Raw genomic sequence first — 26,158 nt, forward strand, 5'->3', positions numbered from 1 at the left:
AGTTTTGTTTGGGTTTATTGCTTATTTGTGTGCATTTCCTGTACCAGGGGTTACATTTAAAAACAGACTCTAGTATCAGGGTACCTGCGCACCGTCCACAAAACAGGAAAGAAACTACCATTGGCGAAATATTGGGTAAATCAAAATAACGTGGAGCCCGTAAGTCAAATGACTGGGAAAGGCAACAAAAGGCGAAATTTTAGGAAAGAGCATTACAAAAAGCGTAAAAGCATGTCCCTGTGGCAGATAATCTTTACTGAGTACGCACCAGAAACTTTGGAAGTGCACAGGAAAGCTCTCAAAGAGAACAAACCCTCTACTGCAAAGGAAGCCCAATGAGATTTATTCCCAAGTAAAGTGAGCAGAGTCTTGCAGATTTGAAAAAGGTCAGACTCGTACAGGTCAAGTTGCATAAAGAAACAGGCAATGGGTACAGAATTCAGCATGTGCAGACTCTAGATAGTTTCTTAAAAAGCAAGCTTCCAGTCCTCAGGACTACAAAGATAAACACAAAGGCAGTTTGGGCAATGCTTTGTGACACTTGGGGAGTTCTGGAGGAAACAAGAGTGTGTGTGAGCAAGCTGGGTTGGTTGACACCTGTCTGCCTTGGGACTGCAGAGACCGATACTGGAGAGACATGTTTTGTTGCAGCCGTGGCAGATGAAGGCGTCCGGTTGTGCTGCTGCGCTGTGATAAGAGCACAGCTCAAGTTGCCTTTGCCTGTTCTCGTTCATGCTGCAAGGGCCAAATGTGATTGTCCCACGTGCGATGATCGTTCTCAACTCTGGCGTTGAAATCTCCCAGCAGGAATAGGTGTTTGTGAAGTCTGGGAACCTCAAGACAGCCTGGTCTAGTTCCTTGAAAAACTGCTTCTTGGTCTGTATGTCAGAACACACAGTGGGAGCGTAGACGCTCAAGATGCTAACCAGACCAGAGGTGGTTGAGAGGCAGAGGGAACGCAAGCATTCTGAACCCTCGGTTGGCGGATCTATTGCAGACAGGGGGTAGTTCCTCGCTGCAAAGCCTGCGCTGTCAATGTCAAGCGTTTTCAGCTCACGGTCAATTGCATCATGAACACGTTCTCCTCTACCAAGGAAAAACCCCAAGTGTCCTGGAGACATCTAAGGCCAGGCGATGGGAACCAGTTGCTCTTGGTTTTCAGCAGACAATCAACACTGAACTGTGTGCGGGTTACACAGGGCTGCACATGCACAACTATATACGCGCACATGCGAAAACTGCAGGGCTCAGAAGTGCATTAAATGCCAGTTTATTGTGATCCCAAGGCAGGGTGAATTCTGGAATTCACACTGCGTTGCTCATTACAATGCCGGTCAAGTGCTGATATCTGTTTCCGTCTGTTATTATTTTGTCAGATGGAATCATTTTTATTCAAAGTGTTGGTGCTGACCTTTAAAGCCCTAAACAGCCTCGGCCCAGTATACCTGAAGGAGCATCTCCACCCCCATTGTTCAGCCCGGACACTGAGGTCCAGCTCCAAGGGTCTTCTGTTGGTTCCCTCCCTGCGAGAAGCCAAGTTACAGGGAACCAGGCAGAGGGCCTTCTCAGTAGTGGCGCACAACCTGTGGAACGCCCTCCCTTCAGATGTGAAGGAAATAAACAACTATCTTTTAGAAGACATCTGAAGGCAGCCTTGTTTAGGGTTTTTAATGTTTGAAGTTTTATTCTGTTTTTAATTTTCTGTTGAAAGCCGCCCAGATGGACGGGGTGGAAATAACAATAACAATAACTATTATTATTATTATTATTATTATTATTATTATTATTATTATTATTATTATTATTACCACCCTGAGATCTTCTGATGAAGACTGCTGTATAAATCCAATAAATAAAAAAATCAAAGTCAATCTACATCTGTGTTGAACTTTAGACATACTATTGCATTTCAGACAGCTTTCAAAATTTATTTTATGATCTGTAACGTTATAGATCAACATTCCCCAACCTGGTGCCCTCCTCACAACGTCTTGCTGGGACTGATGGAAATCCAACAATATAGGGAAGAATGTTATTTACTGCTTCTAAGATGTTGTGAGGAGCCGCCTTGAAAGACATCCTATAACCACATAAAACAATAAATTATAATTATAGCAGCAGACTCCCACTCTACTAAGAGGCCTTCTATATTTGCAACTCTGGTCTTTTGGGATTTTCCATTTTCTCATTGCCTCCCCTCCAAAGCACGTCTGGGTTCCCATGAACTTATTCTCTTCTCTCTAGACTACACGTTTCCCCGACTTGACAGCTTAACTGCCCTGGCTTGAATGAAGAACTGTGCTTTGTGGGCATATAGGAAAACACTTGAATAAAAAATGAACATTTAAAACAAATGTGTCGGTTTGCTTCGGTGGCGACATCAACGCTTCTCCCATGCCCCAGAAGAGTGACGTTTCTGGTTTTTTCTCACCGGTGTGTGGACTATATTAGTTGTCTGCAAGGTTGGGGACAAACCTTGATATTCGCCTTGCTCCCCAGCTGAAGCTGGGCTGTGATGGGTCCGTGAATCACCACCAACCGATAAAGCAAAGGGAGATCTCCCACTAGCAAAAGAAGGCTGGAGGTTAATATAAATTCCGTGGGCTTGGTGGGGGAAACGGAGTCAAAGACTCGACAGCAAACCACATTCTCTTTGTCTGGCAGCAGCGAGTTTCGTGGGGCTGAGTTATTGAGGAAGTTCGGCGAGGGTTATATTTGTTCCAGATGCACGTTTCCCTTAACCACTTGAAGTGGTGCTTCCCAGAGAGGAGTTCGTTCTTCGTGCTTTGCTTTTCATTTTCATTTACACAATGCCGGAACAAATAACTTTAATCTTGCTCTTGCTGGGAGAAGTAGAGGGGTTGGGGTGGGAGGCTGAAGAGATAAAAAAACCACCACGTACGCACCCAGATGCAGAAACCAGAAATAGAAGAGAAGCCATCGTTGAGGCAAAAGGCAGGGGGGAAGAAATGATGGATAAGAACACACACACACACACACACACACACACACACACAAAAACCACACAGCATTTGCAATCAACCTTCTGTCTTCCTTTTTTCTGAGGTATTGTGTGTGTTTTTGTATTGTGTTGGAAGCTGCCCAGTCAGATGGGCAGAGTACAAGTAATAAATTATATTATTATTATTATTAACCATAAAAAGAAGGATAAAAAGGAAGAGAATACCACCTAAATTGCACAAGCAGTATCTAAATAAAAAACAGGTCCAACTCGACCCCCTTCCACTAAGAGATATGCATTAAAATAAAATCCAAAGGCCTGAGGTGAATAAGAATGTTTTTGCCCGGCACCTACAAAAATGAGCCACCACCGAAAAGGCCCGTTCTCATGTCTCCATTCTCTGCACCTCCCTTGGACATGGAGAAGGGCCACAGAAGGAGAGGTTTTGTGTTGCTTCATGTGGGGAGAGGCGGCCCTTGAGGTACTGGGATCCTGAGCCGAATATGGCTTTACAGCAGACGCTCGGGTTGCGAATGTGATCCGTGCGTGAAGCACGTTTGCAACCCGCAGCACTGCGTCTACGCATGCACACGTCGCGATTCGGCGCATGCGCGAAGTGCGATTTAATGCTTCTGCGCATGCGCCGAAACCTGAAAGTAACCCGTTCTGGTACTTCCAGGTTCGGCGCGGTGCGTAACCCAAAATCGCGCAGCCCGAGGGATGACTGTACAGGCCAAAACCTACACTATGAATTGGGCCCAGAAACTAACGGGCAGCCAGTGCAATCGGGCCAGGATTGCCGTTACACCCTCTGACTTCCTTGCTTTGGCGGCTGTTTCCACACAGTCTTCAACGGCAGCCCCACACAGAGTGCACTGCAGTAATCTAACCCTCTCAAATCACACACGGCTTTGCTGGCACCTCCGAACACACTGGCGCCCCCAAGCAGGAGCTTAGATGGCTTTCGCTGCTCGGCCGGCCCTGCGCGAGTGAACAAGCCTTCCTGAAATCCCCACCCAAACAAACCCTGAAGAGGGGAAGCGAAGGAAACGCCTGAGGCTTCCTAGAGGAAAAACGATTCTAACACGCTTTTCAAAAGAACAATATTGCGCTAGGCAAATGACTCCAAGCTCTCTCTCCTATTACCGAACATGGTCTCCTGTCTGTGGTGATTAAGGAAAGGAGTTCTCATAGAAACACCTAATTTCCTAAGATGGAAACGTCCTCAATATTCATCTCGAATGGATAAGTTACTCAGCGGCTGGAGCTGAAGGCCATAGCAACAAAACAACATAACACCAATCAGAATTACGTGATAGTACACACATTTATCTGAATTGTCCTATCCTGTACATTCAGCCCCAGGAGTGTTGCTCCTAGGCTAACACGATGCAGCCAAGGTGTTTTTTATTTTATTTATTTCACCCAATTTATAGACTGCTTGATAGTTGTTGTTTTTTTAAACACACCCTGAAAGCAGTTTACAAAAAAGATAGAACAATAAAACAATCACTAGGAAAAATTAACAACAGTAATCAAAAACGATAATTTAGTTAAAATAAGTAGACATTAGTATCGGAACCTGAATATAGCAGGCACCCTTATGATGTCAGGAAGCAAGTGCATGGCAGCTTTTACCAGTTGTAAAACATGCAGTGCCCCTCCAACGTGAAACCATACTGGACCTTGCTTAGCTTCGTAAAAACACTAGCAGTTTTATTCTTCGTTTTAGAATAAGAGCCTTCACATTTCTGATATCCACAACAGCAATATAAAGAAAGTCAGAGAGCAGGGCCTTTCCCCCCACCCAAGGGGAACTGCCCAGAAATCAGTTCCAGCACCTCTCAGGCGGGTGCCATTGCCATTCTAGGAGAAAGAGCGAGGGCATTCGTGGTGAGTTCTGGCACCTCTTTTTCTAGAAAAATAGCACTGCCAGAGAGCGTTACAAGGAAGACACAGGCGGCGCTGTGGTTTAAACCACTGAGCCTCTTGGGCTTGCCGATCAGGTCGGCAGTTCGAATCCCCGCCCCGGGGTGAATTCCCATTGCTCTTTCCCAGCTCCTGCCAACCTAGCAGTTCGAAAGCACACCAGTGCAAGTAGATAAATAGGTACTGCTGTGGCAGGAAGGTAAACGACGTTTCCATGCACTCTGGTTTCTGTCACGGCATCCTGTTGTGCCAGAAGCAGTTTAGTCATGCTGGCCAGATGAACTCGGAAAGCTGTCTGTGGACAGACGCCGGCTCCCTCGGCTTGAAAGTGAGAGGAGCGCCTTTGACTGGACTTAACCGTCCAGGGGTCCTTTACCTTTTTACCTTTACAAGGAAGAATAATGCAAAACCCCAACCAACAAAAAGAGTCTTGTTGCTACAACCCCACCTCACTCTTGCCATCCATTCTACCCGTCCACTTCCGCACACATTATCTCTAGACAAAACACGTTGTCTAACCCTAACCCTGGCCTTTGGCTTGGAATCAACTTGATCCTCTTCCCCTCTTTCTTTTTTCCTTTCTCTTTCTGCGATGGAGCTCCTATTTGGGGACTTCCCTGGTTTTTTTTCTGGCCCATGTAGGACCTGTCTGGATAGTTGGTCTTGGTGAAGATTTGACGTTTTCATCCCCAACAAGTTTTTGAGTTGAGTTTCTACTGAAATGAGGCTGCATTTTAATGTGGTATTTTACTCTTGTTTTTATGTTGTATTTTAATCAATTGTTTTTATACCTGGTGTTAGCCGCCCTGAGCCCCGTCTTGGCTGGGGAGGGCAGGGTATAAATAAAAATTATTATTATTATTATTATTATTATTATTATTATTATTATTATTATTATTATAATAACATGCATGATTTTCACTTGACACAAAGCAGGCAGCCACGACGCGAGCGCAAAATGGCTCAGCCAAACTCGGGAACGTAAAATCTCTTTTCTTGCCCGGCTGCAGAGCAAACCCTGTCGTGGCGGATCGGCACCGCCTATGTTTGCACTAGGGTGTGAGGAGAAGCGCTCCCAGGTTACTCATTAAACGCAGGTCTGAGGGAACTTGTGTGGTGAGTGTGTGTTTCAAGGGATGTGTGCAGCAGCCCAAGGTGGAGTTTACCTTGCATATCCTGCGATATACAATAGACGCGCCCCCCCCTTTCTGCATTTACAGGATTTCCCAGAGGCCCACATACACTCCCCACAGGAGAGCAGAGGGAGGGGTGGCATTTCCCTCGCGCGCACCCCCCAACCTCTGGTTCCCTACAGATTGTGTCAGGCAGCACGTACTTAAGGCCTGGCCGTATAGCTCTGTGAAAAGAGGGAACTTGCCCTTTTCGCGGCAACTTCCTCTCCTGCGAGAAAGCCTGTCTCCAGGAAAGCCACTCAACCTCTGAGGAAATCCTTGGCTCCAGCAACCTAAAAAGGTTGCAGCAACGTGTTATGGTGTCCATTTACATGGATACACTTCCCAAAGGTTGACGTTGGCCCAGGGCCACCTTTTTGTCAGTTCAAGTAAACCCGTTTACGGGGATGGGTTTACGTGCAAAGAACGACGTGGAGAAGGGGGGTGGTGGAATAAAAATCCTTCTGTTTTATAGAGGGACGCTTGCCGTACAAAATAGGTAGAGCGATGTCTTTGGCCGGGTCAATGTATAGATTGTAGAATAAGGGACCCCAAGGGTCATCTAGTCCAACCCCGTGCGATGGAGGAATCTCAGCTAAAGCATCCATGACAGATGGCCATTGAACATCTGCTCAAAAACCTCCATGGAAGGAGAGTCCACCACCTCTTGAAGGAGTCTGTTCTTCTGCTGAACAGCTCTTACTGTCAGAAAGTTCCTCCTGATGTTTAGTTGGAATCTCCTTTCTTGCAACTTGAAGCCATTGGTTCGAATCCTACCCTCCAGAGCAGGTGAAAACAAGCTCGCTCCATCTTCCATGGGGCAGCCCTGGAGATATTTGAAGATGGCTATCATCTCTCCTCTCAGTCTCCTCTTTTCCTGGCTAAAGATACTCAGCTCCTTCAACCGTTCCTCACAAGGCTTGGTTTCCAGACCACTGATCATCTTGGTTGTCCTCCTCTGCACACGTTTGAGGGTGTCAACATCCTTCTTAAACTGGGGTGCCCAAATGGAGGAAAGGACACACAACCTTTTCCACGACTCAGGGGAGACTTGTGTTTTGAATGCTCCACTCGATAAAAGAACAGAGAGCTAGCTTCTCAAGGAGAGGCAAGCCTTCTCCCTGAGCTGCTAGCTTTCTAAGTGCAATGGGATTCTCCGGTCTCCTTCAGCATGTGGAGCCAATGTGGTAATGGTATTGGACTTCACCATGCCTAACAACTGGCCAAACTGACAGGGACACGACTTTGTATACCCCTGTCCTGCTAGGATAGCAGTCAAAACGTACCATGCCTTATTTGCAGACTGAGACCACACAAGCAGGAACGAGGAACTGGATCTGTATGGCAGATCAGATCTTTGTATTCTCCACGCATGCCACAAAATTTTGACAGGTGGGTGGAGCCTCTCTGCTAGTTATTATAAGCAGAGAAGAATTAGGGACCAGAGAGCAAGTGGTTGCCCTGACTGATCCAAGCATCTTGGCCACATATTATTATTATTATTATTATTATTATTATTATTATTATTACCCCCGCCCATCTGGCTGGGTTTCCCAGCCAGATGGGTGGCTCCCAACGGAATATTAAAAGCACAATAAAATGTCAAACATTAAAAACTTCCCTAAACAGAGCCACCTTCAGATGTCTTCTAAAAGTCAGACAATTGTTTATTTCCTTGACATCTGATGGGAGGGCGTTCCACAGGGCGGGCGCCACTATGAGAAGGCCCTCTGTCTGGTTCCCTGTAATCTCTCAGGGATGGAACCGCCAGAAGGCCCTCGGCGCTGGACCTCAGTGTCCGGGCTGAATAATGGGGGTGGAGACGCTCCCAGTGGCGTAGCGTGGGGGGTGCAGGAGGGGCCGGCCGCACCGGGCGCAACATCTGGCGGTTAGGGTTAGGGGGCACAAATTACTTGCCTTGCCCCGGGTGCTGACAACCCACGCTACGCCACTGGACGCTCCTTCAGGTATACAGGATCGAGGCTGTCTAGGGCTTTAATGGTATGCGCCAACACTTTAGATTGTGCTTGGAAATGTACTGGGACCCAATGTAGGCCTTCCAGGACCAGTGTTATATGGTCTTGGCGGCCACTCCCAGTCACCAGTCTAGCCGCCGCATTCTGGATTAATTGTAGTTTCTGGGTCACCTTCAAAGGTAGCCCCACACAGAGCGCATTGCAGTGGTCCGAGTGGGAGATAACCAGAGCATGCACCACTCTGGTGAGACAGTCCTTGCCTTGATTGTCTTGGGATCCTGGACATCCACAACCTTTGATGGCTGAAAGTTATTCCAGCCTCCTAACGCTCAAAACTGGAGGCCTTGGGAGACTAGAAGCTCCTGCAGCTTCTAATATCTCTGCTACCAACACCACACGTAGAGGAGAATGCAGGAGACCCAAGAGACCGACTGCTTTGTTTGGTGTAACCAGGAATAATAATTTTTAAAAATCACACTGGGCCAGTCCAGACATCCACCCCCCGTTATGTCATGTGCCTTTGCTCTATTCTCTAAGGTCTCTAAGGCAGCATGGCTAAATCTCACAATGGAAGGAAAAGGGTGTAGGAGCAAGGATCAAGCCGTTGACCCCTTTATTGTTTTTAGACCAGAAGATAGCTTCCTCCCGGCTTCTGAACTGCCACACTGAGAATATTTTCCAGCCAAGTCGAGCCGCACAGAGTCACTTTCTGATTCCTCCCCTCGCCGACGCCTCCCAGCCCGGTTTGGCCGAGCCACGGGGAGTCACAGGGTTGAGGCCCATTCACAAATACCTGCCAGATATCACGTACTTTCCCGCCCGCAGCCCCAAACACACGCAGGCAGACAGAGCCAGGAAAGGAGCAGATATCTAAGCAAACGAAAAGAAGTTTTGAATGGGTTGGTGGAGAGAAATTGTGGGGGGCGGAAGCGGCAGACTCCCAGACTGGAGCATCAAGGTTTGAACATGGGGAGGAAAGGAACGAGTGTGCAGAAGGAGACACAGGTCTGGGGAAAGGAAAAAAAAAACCCACCAAACATGAAAATGAAATCAAATAAGTTTCGTATTTACTGGTAAAGGAATAGAGAGAGGTATTTTATCCAAAAAACACAGGGCAGAATTGTATAACGATGTTTTTAAACCGAGTGTCACGAGGGTCGCCTTGAGCGGTCGACTGGAAAAACCCAAAGTGCCGTGTCGCCTTTTAATTGCTAAACCAAGCATTAAAAAACAAAACAAAAAAACCCCAGCACAGAAAAACGATAATGTGATTGCAAGGAAGGCTGTTCTTCACACACTGATGGGCTTATTTTTGCGCTCGTTTGTTCTTTCCAGCTAAGAGGCCCTTGGGCGCAGGTTCGACTTGGTCAGCGATCTATTTAGTCTAGACTCGACTGAGGTTAGTTCTGACCGCCCCTTGCCCTCTAGCTGGACATATGGGAGACAGCTGCTGCAACTTAATAATATGGAGAGCCATAACATTAATAGTAGCTGGCGTAGAGTTAGCAGAAAGGTAAAGGTAAAGGTAAAGGGACCTCTGACCATTAGGTCCAGTCGTGACCAACTCTGGGGTTGCAGTGCTCATCTTGCTTTATTGGCTGGGGGAGCCAGTGTACAGCCAGTGTACAGCTTAGTCATGTGGCCAGCATGACTAAGCCACTTCTGGTTTACCTTCCCGCCGAAGTGATACCTATTTATCTACTTGCACTTTGATGTGCTTTCGAACTGCTAGGTTGGCAGGAGCAGGGACCGAGCAACGGGAGCTCACCCCGACGCGGGGATTCGAACCGCCGACCTTCTGATCGGCAAGTCCTAGGCTCTGTGGTTTAACGCACAGCGCCACCCGCAGGGTGCCCCCATATCCAAAACTCGCCTCCACCATCTACTCACCAGCCGGCCCAAGGAAAGGCAGCGAACTCTCTGCCCATCAGCCTAGATACAAACCCCCGGAGAGTCCTGCTACATTCGGCCAAAGGCCCCATCTAGTCCAGCTCTCTGTTCTCATAGTGGTCAGCCAGATGGGAAGCCAGGAAGCAGGACCTGAGCTCAACAGCACAATCCTCACTCACGGTTCCCAGCAAATAGTATTCAGAAGGATACCTAGGAGGTGCCAAGCAGTCACTGCGGCTTGATAGCCTGAACTTGAAACAAACTTTTAGAAGACATCAGAAGGCAGCCCTGTTTAGGGAAGCTTTTAATGTTTAATAGGTTGTTGTATTTTAATATTCTCTTGGTAACCGCCCAGAGTGGCTGGGGAAACCCAGCCAGATGGGCGGGGTATAAATAATAATAATAATAATAATAATAATAATAATAATAATAATAATACTAATACAGTAATAATAATAATAATAATTAGACAGCAAAAAGCTCCTTGCCCCCAACTGTGGTGAATTAGGCCCATTTTAAAATGCATGCTGTGTTAAACAACACACGCAACTTGCTCAAACCAGCTAACTTGCAAGAATACAGAATTAGCACGTTTACATGGGCCCTGCCCCGTATCTCTGGCGTGCTACCAACAAACATCTTGCGTCTCCTGGTTTGAACGAGGCACGTGGAGCCCCACACGCCACGTTTTTTCTTAGATGTCTGGCGTTTGTTAAAATTGGGCCTTAGTTCCACACACTTGAGAGAGAACACAAGATCCCAGACTGGAAGGGAGCGTTTGACAATGGCTCCTAAGTGATTACCTGCCTGCTGCAGACAGGAAGCCAGCATTTTAAGAACTTCTGGTCTCCTATATTGTATTGGTTGCTATTTTCATAACATCAGAGGAAATGCTTAAAGGGGGGGTGGGAAGGGGGGGCGCTCGGGAAAAAAAAACAGAGAGGATTCAGTGAGTTACGAACCCATTTTTAGTCTCAACAGGAAACATTAACTGGTTAAGTACCAAACAAAGGATGAAACATTACCGTAGACTTAGCAAGCAGCCCGAAGTTTAATACGCTAATATTAGGCACCGCCAAAGACGGAGAACGACTTTGATCGTAGCTTTAAAAAAACAAAACAAAAAAAGTTTCCCCAAACTTTTTCTACTAAAGGCAGATCTAAAGCAAATTTAGAGGGTCCTGATCAGGCATAACGACTGTGTAGAAATGTAAGGAAGTTAAAAATAATTTTGATAGAATTTACAAAACTGTTCAGATACTTCTAGTTATGTGCTGGTGGCAGCAGAGGGGACACAAAAACATGTGTGCATTTATGCATGTACTTATTACAGTGTTTTTGGTTGCAAAATCAATCCAGGTTAATTTAAATCCCTTTCCTAAGTCAGAGTTGTGGGGAGGGGGGGCTTGCCAGGTTTTCTGTTACCCCTGGGTGAAGCCACCAGAGGGGGGCCATTGAGGCTTCCAGCCTATGTGTGTGTATACTTTACACAAATGCACATGGTGTGTGTGTGCGCGCGTGCCAAACTGGGTCTTTTACCCAGGTGAAGTAAAGCCTAGTTTGCCCCTGCCTAAGCTACATTCACATGAGGCAAATGGTTTATGAGCCCAAGTACAGTCATACCTCAGGGATGCGGGTGGCGCTGTGGGTTAAACCACAGAGCTTAGGACTTGCCAGTCAGAAGGTCGGCGGTTCAAATCCCCGCGACGGGGTGAGTTACCATTGCTCAGTCCCTGCTCCTGCCAACCTAGCAGTCCAAAAGCACGTCAAAGTGCAAGTAGATAAATAGGTACTGCTCCGACGGAAAGGTAAACGGCCTTTCCGTGCGCTGCTCTGGTTCACCAGAAGCGGCTTAGTCATGCTGCCCACATGACCCGGAAGCCGTACACCGGCTCCCTCGACCAATAAAGCGAGATGAGCGCCACAACCCCAGAGTCGGTCACGACTGGACCTAATGGTCAGGGGTCCCTTTACCCTTTTACAGTTATATCTCGGGTTTCAGTCGCTTCAGGTTGCGTTTTTTTTTTGGGTTACGGACCGCCGAAACCCAGAAGTACCAGAATGGGTTACTTCCAGGTTTCGGCGGTTGCGCATGCGTGGAAGCGCCAAATCGTGCTTTGCGCATAAGCGCTGAATCGCAAACCGGATGTGCACAGACGTGCAGCTGTGAATATTTGTTTGAGGCACCTCAGCAGCTATTTCCCAATGTTAAGAGCCTAAGACAGGGCAAAGCCCTGGGAGCCACCGATGGCCTTGCCTTCCACAAATTTGTCTACTTCCATTTTACGACCATCTGTGTTGGCGACCCGTCACTATCTCTTCAGTGAGGAAATTCCACTCTTAACGAAGTAAACGAAGTCCTCCCCCACCTGCCTGCCTGTCCTGAATCTTTCAATATTCGGATGTCCCCAATTTCTAGTGTTACAGGAGAGAAAAACTTTCTCTCTGTGTTTGTGTGCAGAGAGCAGCTAAGTCAGTGGTTCTCAAAGCGTGTGGCAGGAGAGGCAGGAAGAATCAAGGGCAATCAAAGAAACATTTAAACATTTCAGTGTAGTGTGGCTATACAACCAGAAAGAGTATTCACACCTGTCTTCAAGAGCATTGGCCGTTCTTCTATAGTTCTCCACAATTTATCATTGTGGATTTTCAACTTTGACAAATATGCAAGATCAGAGAAGAAAAAATAGGCTTATTTGTGTTGATGAGATAAGAGGGTTTCTTTGTTTTTGTTCTCAGATCCTATATAAATGAGATCATCTGGCAAAAGCAAGGTCACCCCTCTCATTGAATTTGTACTTAAGCTACATATGTAAGAGGTTTGTTTATAATTTTATTTTGGGAATGATTCATGTTCTCATGTAGCTGGAATGTTGTATACTTTCTGGGTGCCCCGTGATCATACAATAAAGTAATTGCGTTCTGTGGAACAATTAATCAAGCACCACTAGGAGTTGTTTCTTTTTTGTTTTCCAGCATATTTCTATTCAATAAGAAATTTGGAGTGGTGCAAGCAAAGATCCAGCGCCGAGGGCCTTCTGGCAGTTCCCTCACTGCAAGAAATGAGGTTGCAGGGAACCAGGCAGAGGGCCTTCTCGGTAGTGGCACCTGCCCTGTGGAACGCCCTCCCATCAGATGTCAAGGAAATAAACAATCTGACTTTTAGAAGACATCTGAAGGCAGCCCTGTTTAGGGAAGCTTTTAATGATGGATGATTTGTCAGTTTTTTATATATTCTGTTGGGAGCCACCCAGAGTGGCTGGGGAAACCCAGTTAGATGGGCAGGGTATTATTATTATTATTATTATCATCATCATCATCATCATCATTATTATCATTAAATAATGATAATCTGTAGCCCAACATTGCAACATTCATCATTCTTGACCACTGGCTATCCTAGGTGATGCTTGTGAATGATGGAATAATATCAGATCAAATCACAACCCTGCAGCCCTAAAGATTCACTGTCTCTGCAGCCTAGAGTCAGTCAGTCTGTCTGTCTCTCTCTGGAATCTAACTTTCCTGATACAGTCACACCTCGGGTTACAGGTTGTGCGTTTTCGGTTTACAGACACACCAAAACCCGGAAGTACCGGAACGGGTTACTTCTGGTTTTGGGCACTTTGCACATGTGCAGACGCACTAAATTGCACTTTGTGCATGTGCAGAAGCACCAAACCGCAACCCGCGCGTGCACAGACGCGGTGCTGCAGGTTGCGAACGTGCCTCCCACACGGATCACGTTTGCAGCCCGAGTGTCCACTGTATAAGCAATTCACCCACTCCTAAGCTGGAAGCAATATGGTCCAAGCACAGTGGCCAGCCATTTCTCTAGAAAGCTTCCCAGAAGGCAGGACAGGCAATGGGAGGAAGGGCAGTCAGCTGCAAAGCTCTCTCCCTCTCACACATACACATGGATGACAAACGGCGTGAATGCATTTCCCTGCGGCTCTCGCTCCCCCCCCCCTTTCCCGAGAGCCAGGATCTCGTGCCAGGCTGGGTCTTGCCTCCGCAGAGCAGGGCTCCTTTCGCTTGGGAAAGCCTGAGGTCAGCCGCCTTGACTTTGGCGGGAAGAGCGTGCGCCCTGACCCTTGTTCAGGATGTTGTATAGAAAGGCTGCTACTAACACATGCTATATTTCACTATTTGGGAAAAGCGACACGGGCAGCTTCCTCTCCAGAGAGCTCTGTTTAGCTTTGCGAGGGGAGGGGAGAACCTCTCTGCCAGCGTCCAGCTGCCAGCTCACCTTCCATTGGAAAAGCCACATCGCCCTCTGCTGCAGCCTGTGGGAGGTGCACCCTTAAAAAAACCCCTTTCCCTGAGGATAAATTGCAAGCTGAATCTATGTTTTTGTGGGAAGAAAATAATCAGTGCCGGATTTAATAACAACAACAACAACAATTATAATAATAATAAAAAAATTGTTTATTTATACCCCCCCCCCAGCCAGAGCTGGGCTCAGGGCGGCTAACAACAGTAAAATTACAGTAAAAACATAATAGGAAAAAACCCCAATTTAAAATACAGGATAAATTCAATTTAAAATGCAGCCTCATTTTAAAAGTAGCCCATTAAACAAAACCATAAGGGCAAGGAAACATAAGGGTCAGACTGAGTCCAAACCAAAGGCCAGGTGGAACAGCTCTGTCTTGCAGGCCCTGCAGAAAGATATCAAGTCCCGCAGGGCCCTAGTCTCTTGTGACAGAGCGTTCCACCAAGTCGGGGCCAGTACTGAAAAGGCCCTGGCCCTAGTTGAGACTAACCTAACCACCTCGCGACCTGGGACCTCCAAAATGTTGTCATTTGTGGACCTTAAGGCCCTCCGCAAGGCATACCAGGAGAGGCGGTCCCGTAGGGACGTGAGTCCTAGGCCACATAGGGCTTTACATATAAGCTAAACAAGCCATAGCTTTGGGCCCCACTCTCTTGGGACACCCCAAATTTTCACTATTAATATACAGTGGTACCTCGGGTTAAGTACTTAATTCGTTCCAGAGGTCTGTACTTAACCTGAAACTGTTCTTAACCTGAAGCACCACTTTAGCTAATGGGGCCTCCTGCTGCTGCCCCGCCGCCAGAACACGATTTCTGTTCTCGTCCTGAAGCAAAGTTCTTAACCTGAAGCACTATTTCTGGGCTAGCAGAGTCTGTAACCTGAAGGGTATGTAAATTGAAGCGTATGTAACCCCAGGTACCACTGTACTACTTCTTAATTGTATTTCAGTTCAACAATTACTTTGATAAAATACATATTTTGTTACGTTCAAATGGCTTTAGCTACCTATTGGGTCCATAAATTACCATCTAGCATATATTCAACACAAAAAAACACAGCGACAACTTGTTGCTGACAAAGGACAGCTGGACATATAAAGGGGCCCCATTACCTTCAGCAGCTTAGGGCCTCATCAAACCTAAATCCGGCCCTGGGACTAATAACTCAGTCATATGGGTGGGTAATAATAATAATAATAATTCATTGAAACACACTGAAACTTGACCAAGCCCTGTCAAATCAGTTCACCAGGTTTTGTTTCATTAAGTGCTGCTTAATGAAGTATTCTGCAAATGGCGCAACCTAAAAACTGCATTTATTATTTGCTTGAAAGGATTCTGAAGAGACGACCTGTTGCACCCTCCCCATTTGAAAAAAAGAAATAAATGCATTCTTGTAATCTTTGCGTACGATTCCAAGCACACTCATATTTTTTGTCATACCGCACATTCTGTAGAACGGAATGCACCCAGGACATTACAGTGGCAGGATAAGTCAGAGGGTGGGTATCTGCTGCCACCTCCTGGTTCCCAATAAGAAATGCAGCCAGCTCAGGATTTCACAAATTCTAGGCGTTCATTGACTCCTTTGACAGGCTTATAAAATTATTATCAACCCCAGCCCAGGTTCTTAGGAATGTAAAGAAAGCAAATTCAAGAAATATCAATATAAAATCAAATCGCCATTATTAGACGCCATAAAAGGCAAGAAAAGAATTTTGCAGTCTGTCTGTCTGAGAATATTGTATTGTGGAATCGTTTTATAAAATATACTGCCCTTTATTTCTGAGGCTCATAGTTCCTAAATACATATTTTGTACCTCCTAAACTTCATTTCCTCTACAGGCCATTTTGAACCTCCTTTTAAACCCACCCCCCCCTTCTACTGACCCCAGTGAGTCAACAATTGACCGTTTTGGGAAATGCTGCCTTACTCTAACAGTCTTGGATGGAACTGCGTATTTATCAAAATAACTGCAGGGGTGCCTGAAACAAAGAGGGACTAGAGGACTAGTCCAGTCGCAAATGACTCTGGGGTTGCAGCGCTTTACAGGCCGAGGGAGCTGGCGTTTGTCTGCAGACAGTTTTTCCGGGTCATGTGTTCAGCATGACTAAGCCGCTTCTGGAGCAACGGAACACCGAAACCAGAGCAGCGCACAGAAACGCCATTTACCTTCCCACCACAGCGGTACCTATTTATCTACTTGCACTGGCGTGCTTTCGAACTGCTAGGTAGGCAGGAGCTGGGACAGAGCAATGGGAGCTCACCCCGTCGCGGGGATTCGCACCGCTGACCTTCTGATCAGCAAGCCCAAGAAGCTCAGTGGTTTAAACCACAGCGCCACTGCATGAAGTGCGTTTAGTGCGCCACACTGCGCAGACCAGCCTTTTCCAACCAGTCGACCTCCAGCTCCCCGGGCAGCATTGCAAAGGATGATGGGAGTTGTAGTCCAACAACATCCCACCCCCTTTTGAATGCTAACTTGGTTGAAAACTTTGCAACATAAATGTACAATAGATGTTATAGGCAAAATAAGAAATAAACAACAAACAATTATTCATTCTTTAACTAATACTTGCTTTGTACACCCATTTGTGATTAAATCTGACAAGACCTCCGATCCTCCCCTTGGATTCCCGGATTAAATTCCTTAAAAACGCGCTTAAACTTTACTTTCTCCATGTTATTTAACTTACTATAAATTTTATTTTATAAAATGATCCTATTTACACGCCAAAGCTCAATCAATACCTGCCAATGGATTGATTTTTTGAAAATATTCTTTCACATAAAGGTAAAAGTAAAGGTAAAGGGACCCCTGACCATTAGGTCGAGTCATGGCCGACTCTGGGATTGCGCCGCTCATCTCCCTTTATTGGCTGAGGGAGCCGGCGTACAGCTTCCGGGTCCTGTGACCAGCATGACTAAGCTGCTTCCGGCGAACCAGAGCAGCGCAAAGAAATGCCGTTTACCTTCCCACCGGAGCAGTACCTATTTATCTATTTGCACTTTGACGTGTTTTCGAACTGCTAGGTTGGCAGGAGCAGGGACTGAGCAATGGGAACTCACCCTGTCACGGGGATTCAAACCGCCAACCTTCTGATTGGCAAGTCCTAGACTCTGTGGTTTAACTCACAGCGCCACCCACGTCCCATACATAGTCTTTTACATAGACTCTATATATCCCACTCTCTGATAATTGCAAAAGGCAGGAAGGGAGAGGATATCCCATCTAAGTCAGACTGACAAAATAAAATAAGAGAGTACGCTCCCCAGATGTTGTTGAACTACAACTCCCATCACCCCTAGCTAGCAAGGCCAGAGCTCAGGGATGATGGGAGTTGTAGTCCAACAACCTCTGGAGACCCACAGGTTGAGAACCGCTGGTCTAGATCATGAGTAGGCAAACTAAGATCCGGCTCAATCGCCTTCTCAATCTGGACTGCGGATGGTCTGGGAATCAGTGTGTTTTTACATGAGTAGAATGTGTGCTTTTATTTAAAATGCATCTCTGGGTTATTTGTGGGACATAGGAACTCGCTCATCCCCCCCACCCCAATATAGTCCAGCCCACCACATGGTCTGAGGGACAGTGGACCAGTCCCTTGCTGAAAAAGTTTGCTGACCCCTGATCTAGTCCAACCTCCCTGCAATGCAGTAATATGCAGTTGTCCCAACCTTGGTGTCATTAGCACCATGCTCTAACCAATTGAGCTAACCAGCTGAAAAGTCTATGGTGTCTTTCACTAGCTCCTTTGGAAGGAAGGAGGGATATAAGTTGAATAAATAATAATAAAATGCAACGAAACAAAAGGGAGTCTGGCACCACTTCTTCAGGTTTTCAGTCAGATGACTCTGCTACAGGAGGGTGTCCTTCCACCAATGGCCGCCAGATGGCACAACATCCGCTCCAAAACTGACCGTTCAACTTAAGAGAACGGCAGTGCAAAATATGTTCTGAGTATAGGCCTCAAGTATGTTCAGCGGTCACTCCTGCTCCTCAGGGAACTTTGAAAACTGTACTTCCGTCAGAGAGGGCACAGGTCTCTGTACCGGAAGTCACAGTGATTCCCAACTACAATTCCCAGGATCCTTTGAGGGGCGTTGCGGCAGGAAAACTGGCGTAAAGACAACATGAAGGCTGCAGCATAAATATGATCTTGGATGGTAGATAGATAGATAGATAGATAGATGATAGATAGATAGGTAAAGGACCCCTGGACAGTTAAGTCCAGTCAAAGGCGACTATGCGGTTGCGGCGCTTATCTCACCTTTCAGGCCAAGGGAGCCGGTGTTTGTCCGCAGACAGCTTTCCAGGTCATGTGGCCGCATGGCTAAACCGCTTCTGGTGCAACGGAACACCGTGATGGAAACCAGAGTGCATGGAAGCACTGTTTACCTTCCCGTCGCAGCGGTACCTATTTATCTACTTGCACTGGTGTGCTTTCAAATTGCTAGGTTGGCAGGAGCTGGGACAGAGCAACGGTAGCTCACCCTGTCGCGGGGATTCGAACCGCCGACCTTCTGATCGGCAAGCCCAAGAGGCTCAGTGGTTTAGACCACAATGCCACCTTCGTCCCATGACAACAGGGGTTGCCAACATTTCTGGGGTGCTGTGAGCATTTGCAAACTGGGGGGGGGGGGAAACTGTGCTTGGCACCACACACACCCTGCAATCCAGCCCACACCACAATCTGGCCTATTCTCTGCAACTGAATACTTTTTTTCTGAATGTCAATATTTTTTAGGGGTGGGCTGTTCTTGGCACCAGATGTCTCCGAGGGCGCAAGTGGAGCTGCAGGCACCGTGTTTTTGTTTGAAGGAGCGCTTGTCCCCCATTTACCCATCCGATTCAAAGCTTTTGACCTCTGCGGGGCGATGGATACCAAGGAATGAATTCAAGGCACTAAATGAACATCGGGTACAGGCATCGCCCCCACTGTTACACATTCTAATTCACCTGCGACCGTGTAGATGCACGGGAAATAATCAAGCAATTCAATTCGTACCTGGAAATGGCGGGAGGGAGCTGGAAAGTCCTTGTGGTTCACAAGGGGACTCTCCCCGGAGCCTGAAGAAGTGAGGGCAGAGGAAGCCCCCAAAGAGACCATAGGCATAGGGGGGGGGTTTGTTTACACTGCTCAGCCTCCCCAACTAGCAGCCGATTTGTGGGGTAGCACAGCAGCAGCCACGGTTTTCCCACACATCCTCCAGTCTCCTGCCAGCCCCAGTGCTTCAATTCTTGTTGTGGATATTTTTTTGACGCGGTAGTTTTGGTATGGATTGAAGAGAGAGCGGCAGAGTTTAAAGAGCGCTCCCCACTTTATGTGATTTGTACTTATAATGAAAATACAAAAATCAGAACTCCTATTAGAATAAATAAGTTCCGTTACAAATACTGAAATACAGTGGTACCTCAGGTTAAGTACTTAATTCGTTCCGGAGGTCCGTTCTTAACCTGAAACTGTTCTTAACCTGAAGCACCACTTTAGCTAATGGGGCCTCCTGCTGCTGCCGTGCTGCTGAAGCATGATTTCTGTTTTCATCCTGAAGCAAAGTTCTTAACCTGAAGCACTATTTCTGGGTTAGTGGAGTCTGTAACCTGAAGCGTATGTAACCCGAGGTACCACTGTACTACATAAAATGGATAACAATGTGTAACAGGAAAAGAAGTAGAAAGTTGGTTTAAAAGTGTGTGAAAGAAAGTAATAGAAGTGGAAAGAAATTGCAATTGAGTAGATTGGAAGTCTAAGACAAGGGTAGGGTGAGGGGTGAGGGATGGTGGTGGGAAAAGGAGGTATGTGTGGGATTGAGTGTGGTTATATATGAATATTTTTAAGGATTGTATGAAATGTATGTTTGTCTGTATATTCGTAATATTTAATGTTGAATTAATGTTGAATTATTTTAATAAAATAAAAATTAAAAAAAGAAATGAAAATACAAAAAAGTACCGAAAACTTTGCGAAGAAACTGCGGCCTCGACACGACTCGCTAACAACCGACAATCTTTTGAGCCTCTACAGCGCTGAGAAGCAGATACTGTGCATAATCTGACATCCATGTATTCAGAATATCCAGCTGTCCTGGCCGGCAGTACCTGCCAAGTTTCTGACTGCACCACAGCAAGGAAGTACAAAGATAACAGTTGCCCCAAAACCTTGATATTGTGGAGACTGTTCCTAACAGATGCGTTTAAGAAAACATGCCAGGAGCCTTTCAGCCACGTAACACAGGAAAGGGGCATCTTCTTGTGCCTGGGCTCAGAGGGCAAATTCTTAAAAAATATATGTAAATTAGAATACTTTTAATCAGTGCCTTTTTTTCTGGGGGCGGGGCGCAGGGGTACGCATACCCCTAAACATTTTGTGAATCTAAGTTTGGCCTCATTGAGGGGCAGTATTTCAATATGAGTAGGAAAATGAGAGTACCTCTAAACATTTTTTAAAAGCACTGCTTTTAATAATATATCATGCCCACACCCCTGTGGAAAATATTGCAGACAGGATATATTTATACAAATCACATTTTTTTTAAAAAACACAATTTTTATTAAAAAGCAATTACCTCCTTATAATTTTATTTTAACTCACTAATGACTCTCAGTCCTCACTTCTGTGTGAAAATTGACCCTGTGCTCCTCTAAGTCCACAACTCAAGGGTAGTAAGAATATTTATACCCCTTATAACTGATTTCATCCATTAGCCCAGTGATGTGTTTGATGCAACCCCTACATGGGCTTCATTCTGCAAATACCAAATGTGCTGTGTGTATTCTTACATCAAACTCAAAAATCCATAAGTGCAATTTAGACAATGAAAAGAAAAAAAGCCCTTTATAGAGCATAATGCTCCAACGACAGCAAGGAATGGTTCTTGGTCTGAACAGCCAGAGACCAAGCATATTTGAGACACAGTTGGGAGCTTGGGAGACGAATGGCTCTCCCGTTTGGGTGTCAAGCAGACAGAACAAGTTGTACAAAGGAGATCTGGGAAAAGACTCACCTGCCAGGCTGGGAGAACCTTCCCTATGTCGTTGAGGTTGATTCCATCTCCGTCCTCGCTCTTCCCTTTTCCGATCCTGAGTCAGGGACAGACAAAGGGGAGAATGAACACCGTGCGCAAAAATGTGTTCATGCACAGGCTGGCGGCTCATGGTTTGTCACAAAGGAGTGACAAACAACACAAAACAAAACTCCGGCAGGTGTTTCTCCTAAATGGCAAATGCCGAAAGATCTTTCTTCTTCTCCACGCCCCTCCACGGTTCCAATTTTCATTTCCACATCTTAACGATCCACCTTACATGAAAATGTTCCTCTTCCGCCAGGCCTCTGGCTGATCCACATCCGATACCCTTTCAAAGGTGAGGTGGGGGATTGTTCATTTGTGTTCTTATTTTTATTATGCGTTTTGTGGTTTTTATATTGTCTTTCTATGCAGGGCTGGATTTAGGTTTGATGAGGCCCCAAGCTACTGAAGGTAATGGGGCCCTTTATATGTCCAGCTGTCCTTTTTCAACAACGAATTGTCACTGTTTTTTATGTTGAATATATGCTATATGGTAATTTATGGACCTAATAGGTATCTAAAGCCATTTGCATATGCAGAATGTAGGCACCCTGTATATAGAAATGAGCAAACCAGTGATTATTTTAGGGAGCAGGCTAGAAGGCAGGGCCCATTACTTACATCATAGGAGCCTACACAACACAAAACACTGTTGCTGTAAGTAGGTTTTATTTTATTTATTTTTTATCTTATATTTTGGAAGTGTACATCCAGGCTTTTTTCCTTTAATTTTTTTTGGGGGGGCCCAAGAGAGTGGGGCCCTAAGCTATAGCTTGTTTAGCTTATACGTAAATCTGTGCTGCGAACTGCACCCCTGAGATCTACGGACAAAGGGCAGTATACAGATTTAATAAATTAAATAAATTAACCAACTTGGCTTTCAGCTGCTGAGATGCGTACCAACGTCGCATTGTGACACGATAACACATTCCCAAAAGAAATCATAGCAGCTGAAGAGAATAGTAATAAGCTCATTGCAGGCAGTTGCAGTTTGAGTTAAGAGTGCTGGACTAGGACCCAGGAGACAGCAGTTTGAATCTCCAAGGTAGCCACCAAGCTGACTGGGGTGACCTTGAGCCGGTTTACTGCCTCTCAGCCTTACATATCTCACAGAGGTAGGAGAGGAGGAACCATTTATACGATTCCTGAGCTCCTGGGCGAAAAAGGTTGGGGTATGAGTGACATAAATAACATAGCAGGAAGGGGAGCTTATCGCACGCAGAGGGAGAGCCCAGCAAAGGTACGCAGAGAAGGGCCTTTTTGGCTGCTTTCCCTGTAAACAGCCGTGACAAAAAAATTCCAGGTGAAGTGCAGAAGTACCAGCATTGAGAAGCATGTACACTTTGGGCACATTTAAAGGTTCATCTGACCACTTCATTACATTTTTTTTTTAATAAGAAAAAATCTCAGCAAGTTTTGGGAGGAGAAGTTAAAAGTTAAATGAACTCCTGCAGTTGGATTTTGTATGGAAGTGACAAATAACTTAATGCTGCCTTTCTCCTATTGTAACTTAAAGAGTTACAGGATTGTATTCAACCTTGCTTTACTATTTGCATTGATGTACAGTGGTACCTCAGTTTAAGAACAGCCCTATTTAGGAACTACAGTGGTACCTCGGGTTAAGAACTTAATTCATTCCGAGGCCCGTTCTTAACCTGAAACTGTTCTTAATCTGAAGCACCACTTTAGCTAATGAGGCCTCCTGCTGCTGCCACGCCGCCGGAGCACGATTTCTGTTCTCATCCTGAAGTAAAGTTCTTAACCTAAGGTACTATTTTTGGGTTAGTGGAGTCTGTAACCTGAAGCATATGCAACCTGAAGCGTATGTAACCCAAGGTACCACTGTATTCGGTTTACGAACTCCACAGAACCGGAAGTAGTGTCCCGGTTTGCAGACTTTACCTCAGTCTAAGAACGGAAGCCGAATGGTGGAAGGGCAATAGTGGCAGGAAGCCTCATTAGGGAAAGCACACCTCGGTTTAAGAACAGTTTCGGTTTAAGAACGGACTTCTATAACGGATTAAGTTTGTAAACCAAGGTATCACTGTACATCACTCTAGGGCCTTGTAAGCAAATAAACAAGATCTACACTGCAAGCTTACACAACTTCCCCTGAAATTATCCTGGAAACTATTTGGCCAGGTGATGCAGTTTCTCTATTAAAGATACTTCCCTCCCAACCAAACTACATTTCCCAGGGTTCATTGTGGAAGTGGGGAGGGGAGAGACTTTTTAGCAAGTCCCTTTAAATCTGGAATGTAGAGATGCCCATGGAAACATGTGTACCTATTTGTAGCCTGTACAAAGGGTCAGGAAGGCTTACTGCAATCTCTTTAAACAGCAAGAGTCCAACAAAAATACGACTGCTAGGAGTTTCAATGCCACATGGACCGCATATTTGCAGAAAAGTAAGATCCACTGTTATTCATCATTAAACAATGGGCAATGTGGATTTCTATGGAACTCATGGTGATGATATAACACAAACCAGAAAAACCTAAACCTTTTCCCCGGGTTGCATGCGTCCGTTTCCTTCGGAACAAAAGCAGAAACTGGATTCAATGGCGTTTCCACGCTGGATTAACACTTGTTGACCCAATGTCTTTGATGTGAAAGGATTCTAAAAACCCACCCCAGGATGAGACTTTGAAGCAACCACCTGCTTAAGCTGTTGTACCTTAAAGTTTCAGTAGCACAAAAGGATTCTATATTCTATACGAAAGGCTGCCTGAATGCCACAATTCTGCAGAAGGACACGACAAAGCACAAGGTTGTTGTACCGGGTGCAGAATTTAGGTGCTTGAAAAGCTCACACCTTCCATTTCAATAGGATTTTCTAAACAGGTCTCTAGCTTCCTAGCTGCCTGGAAATGTGTTGGAACAAATTGCACAGGGCAGCCTTGGGCAGTTCAACATTGTCCACTCCTCGCTTTTCTCTCTATGAAGTGGGATGTGGTATTTGTCTTGACAACCCAAGAGACCAAACGTTTTTCATGCTGCTTCTTTTTTCTTAAAACAAAGGCACGTAATAATTTACACTCTGCTAATGTTATAATCAGGGACGCGGGTGGCGCTGTGGGTTAAACCACAGAGCCTAGGAGTTGCCAATCAGAAGGTCGGCAGTTCGAATCCCCGCAAAGGGGTGAGCTCCCGTTGCTCGGTCCCTGCTCCTGCAGTTCGAAAGCACGTCAAAGTGCAAGTAGATAAATAGGTACCACACTGGCGGAAAGGTAAACGGCGTTTCCGTACGCTGCTCTGGTTCGCCAGAAGCGGATTAGTCATGCTGGCCACATGACCCGGAAGCTGTACGCCGGCTCCCTCGGCCAATAAAGCGAGATGAGCGCCACAACCCCAGAGTCGGTCACGACTGGACCTAATGGTCAGGGGTCCCTTTACCTTTACCATCACCCCCTAATACTGAACTCGGGTGGTCTGGCACCCTACCACCAGTTTGGGTGCAAAAAAATAAATAAAAATCAAACGGCCCAACGAGGATCTACGCAAAACAAGTTTCTAGCACCTGTGGAATGATGTGGATGTCAGTGGGGGCGGGGTAGGAAAATAGAGGGGAGGTTGTATTGTTTGAACCCCTAACAATGCACAGTCTCATGCGAGCAGGATTAGGGTCAGAGACGTGTGTGCCTTGAGCCCTTCTCTGCCCATGATAGAAATAAGGTTTCAGGAGCAGTGGAAAGTAAAAAATGATACTTCTACCCTTTCTGCATCTCCAGAAACCACCCTCCATCAATAATAATAATAGTAATAGTAATAAATTTTATCCATACCCCGCCCGCCCTCCCTGGCCAGAGCCAGGCTCAGTAAACACCAGTAAAATTACAGTAAAAACATAATAGGGAGGGAAAAAAACCAATTTAAAATACAGTACAGGTTAAAATGCAATTTAAAATGCAGCCTCATTTTAAAAGTAGCCCATAGATCAAAACCAGAAGGGGGGGGAAACATAAGGGTCAGACTGAGTCCAAACCAAAGGCCAGGCGGAACAGCTCTGTTTTGCAGGCCCAGCGGAAAGATGTCAAGTCCCACAGGGCCCTAGTCTCTTGTGACAGAGCGTTCCACCAAGTCGGGGCCAGTACTGAAAAGGCCCTGGCCCTAGTTGAGACCAATCCAACCACCTTGCGACCTGGGACCTTCAAAATGTTGTCATTTGTGGACCTTAAGGTCCTCCGCGGGACATACCAGGAAAGGAGGTCCCATAGGTACACCTAGGCCGTATAGGGCTTTAAAGGTCAAAACCAGCACCTTAAATTATATGGTTATGTTCAAGCCTGGAAGCACAGCTAGAGAGGACTGGATGGGGGGGGGGGGGAAATAGTGAATTGCCTTTCTCCTGAAACCTCTTCTCTTCCTCTATGAGCTCTAAACAAACTCCTGCCTTGAGTCGCGGACACCTTGCGCAGGAGGCTCTTAGAGGCTGCTGAAACACCACAAATGTGGCTAAGGGTCCCCCACTTGTTACTGCTATAGGAATCCTTGAAGCAGCCGACCATAACAGTTGCTGGATAGTTCAAGAGGGAAGAGTGATGGTGGACTTGTGTCCTGTCATTGAAGGAAAAGAGGGCTATCGATGGCTACTACCATATTTTTCGCTCCAGACCCTAAGGTGCACCTAGTTTTGGGAGGAGGAAAACAAGAAAAAAAAATTCTGAATCCCAGAAGACAGAACAGCAAGAGGGATCTCACTTCTGGGATAGTCTATGGCTGTTCTGGCTTCTGGGATAACTGCGCCAAGCATCTTCAGGGCAGCGGGATGAAGGCTCCCTCTGCCCGAAGAGACTGTGTGCGGCTAAGTCAAAAGCCAGGGCAGGCGCGTCACTGAAGGGGCGCTGCACAGTTCTCCCTCTCTGAGAGGGAGAAATGCGCAGCA

At 46.1% G+C, this 26,158-nt stretch overlaps 1 protein-coding gene and 1 long non-coding RNA gene across 4 annotated transcripts in view; both read right to left on the minus strand.

The window, feature by feature from the left end:
• The window catches only part of LOC309380231, a 290,294-nt gene that overhangs the window by 90,557 nt on the left and 173,579 nt on the right, over positions 1-26,158 (minus strand). The gene's annotated exons all lie outside the window — the stretch shown is intronic.
• Positions 1-26,158, minus strand: part of CTIF (cap binding complex dependent translation initiation factor) — a 181,361-nt gene that overhangs the window by 83,220 nt on the left and 71,983 nt on the right. For all 3 annotated transcript variants that reach the window (XM_081929766.1, XM_081929765.1, XM_081929764.1), the window contains one exon: positions 21,211-21,286. In XM_081929766.1, the coding sequence (XP_081785892.1) occupies positions 21,211-21,286 (76 nt within the window). The remainder of the gene's footprint in view (positions 1-21,210; positions 21,287-26,158) is intronic.

Source organism: Podarcis melisellensis (genome assembly GCF_964234715.1).
Source record: "Podarcis melisellensis genome assembly, chromosome: 11".
In the NCBI taxonomy this organism is placed as follows: domain Eukaryota; kingdom Metazoa; phylum Chordata; class Lepidosauria; order Squamata; family Lacertidae; genus Podarcis; species Podarcis melisellensis.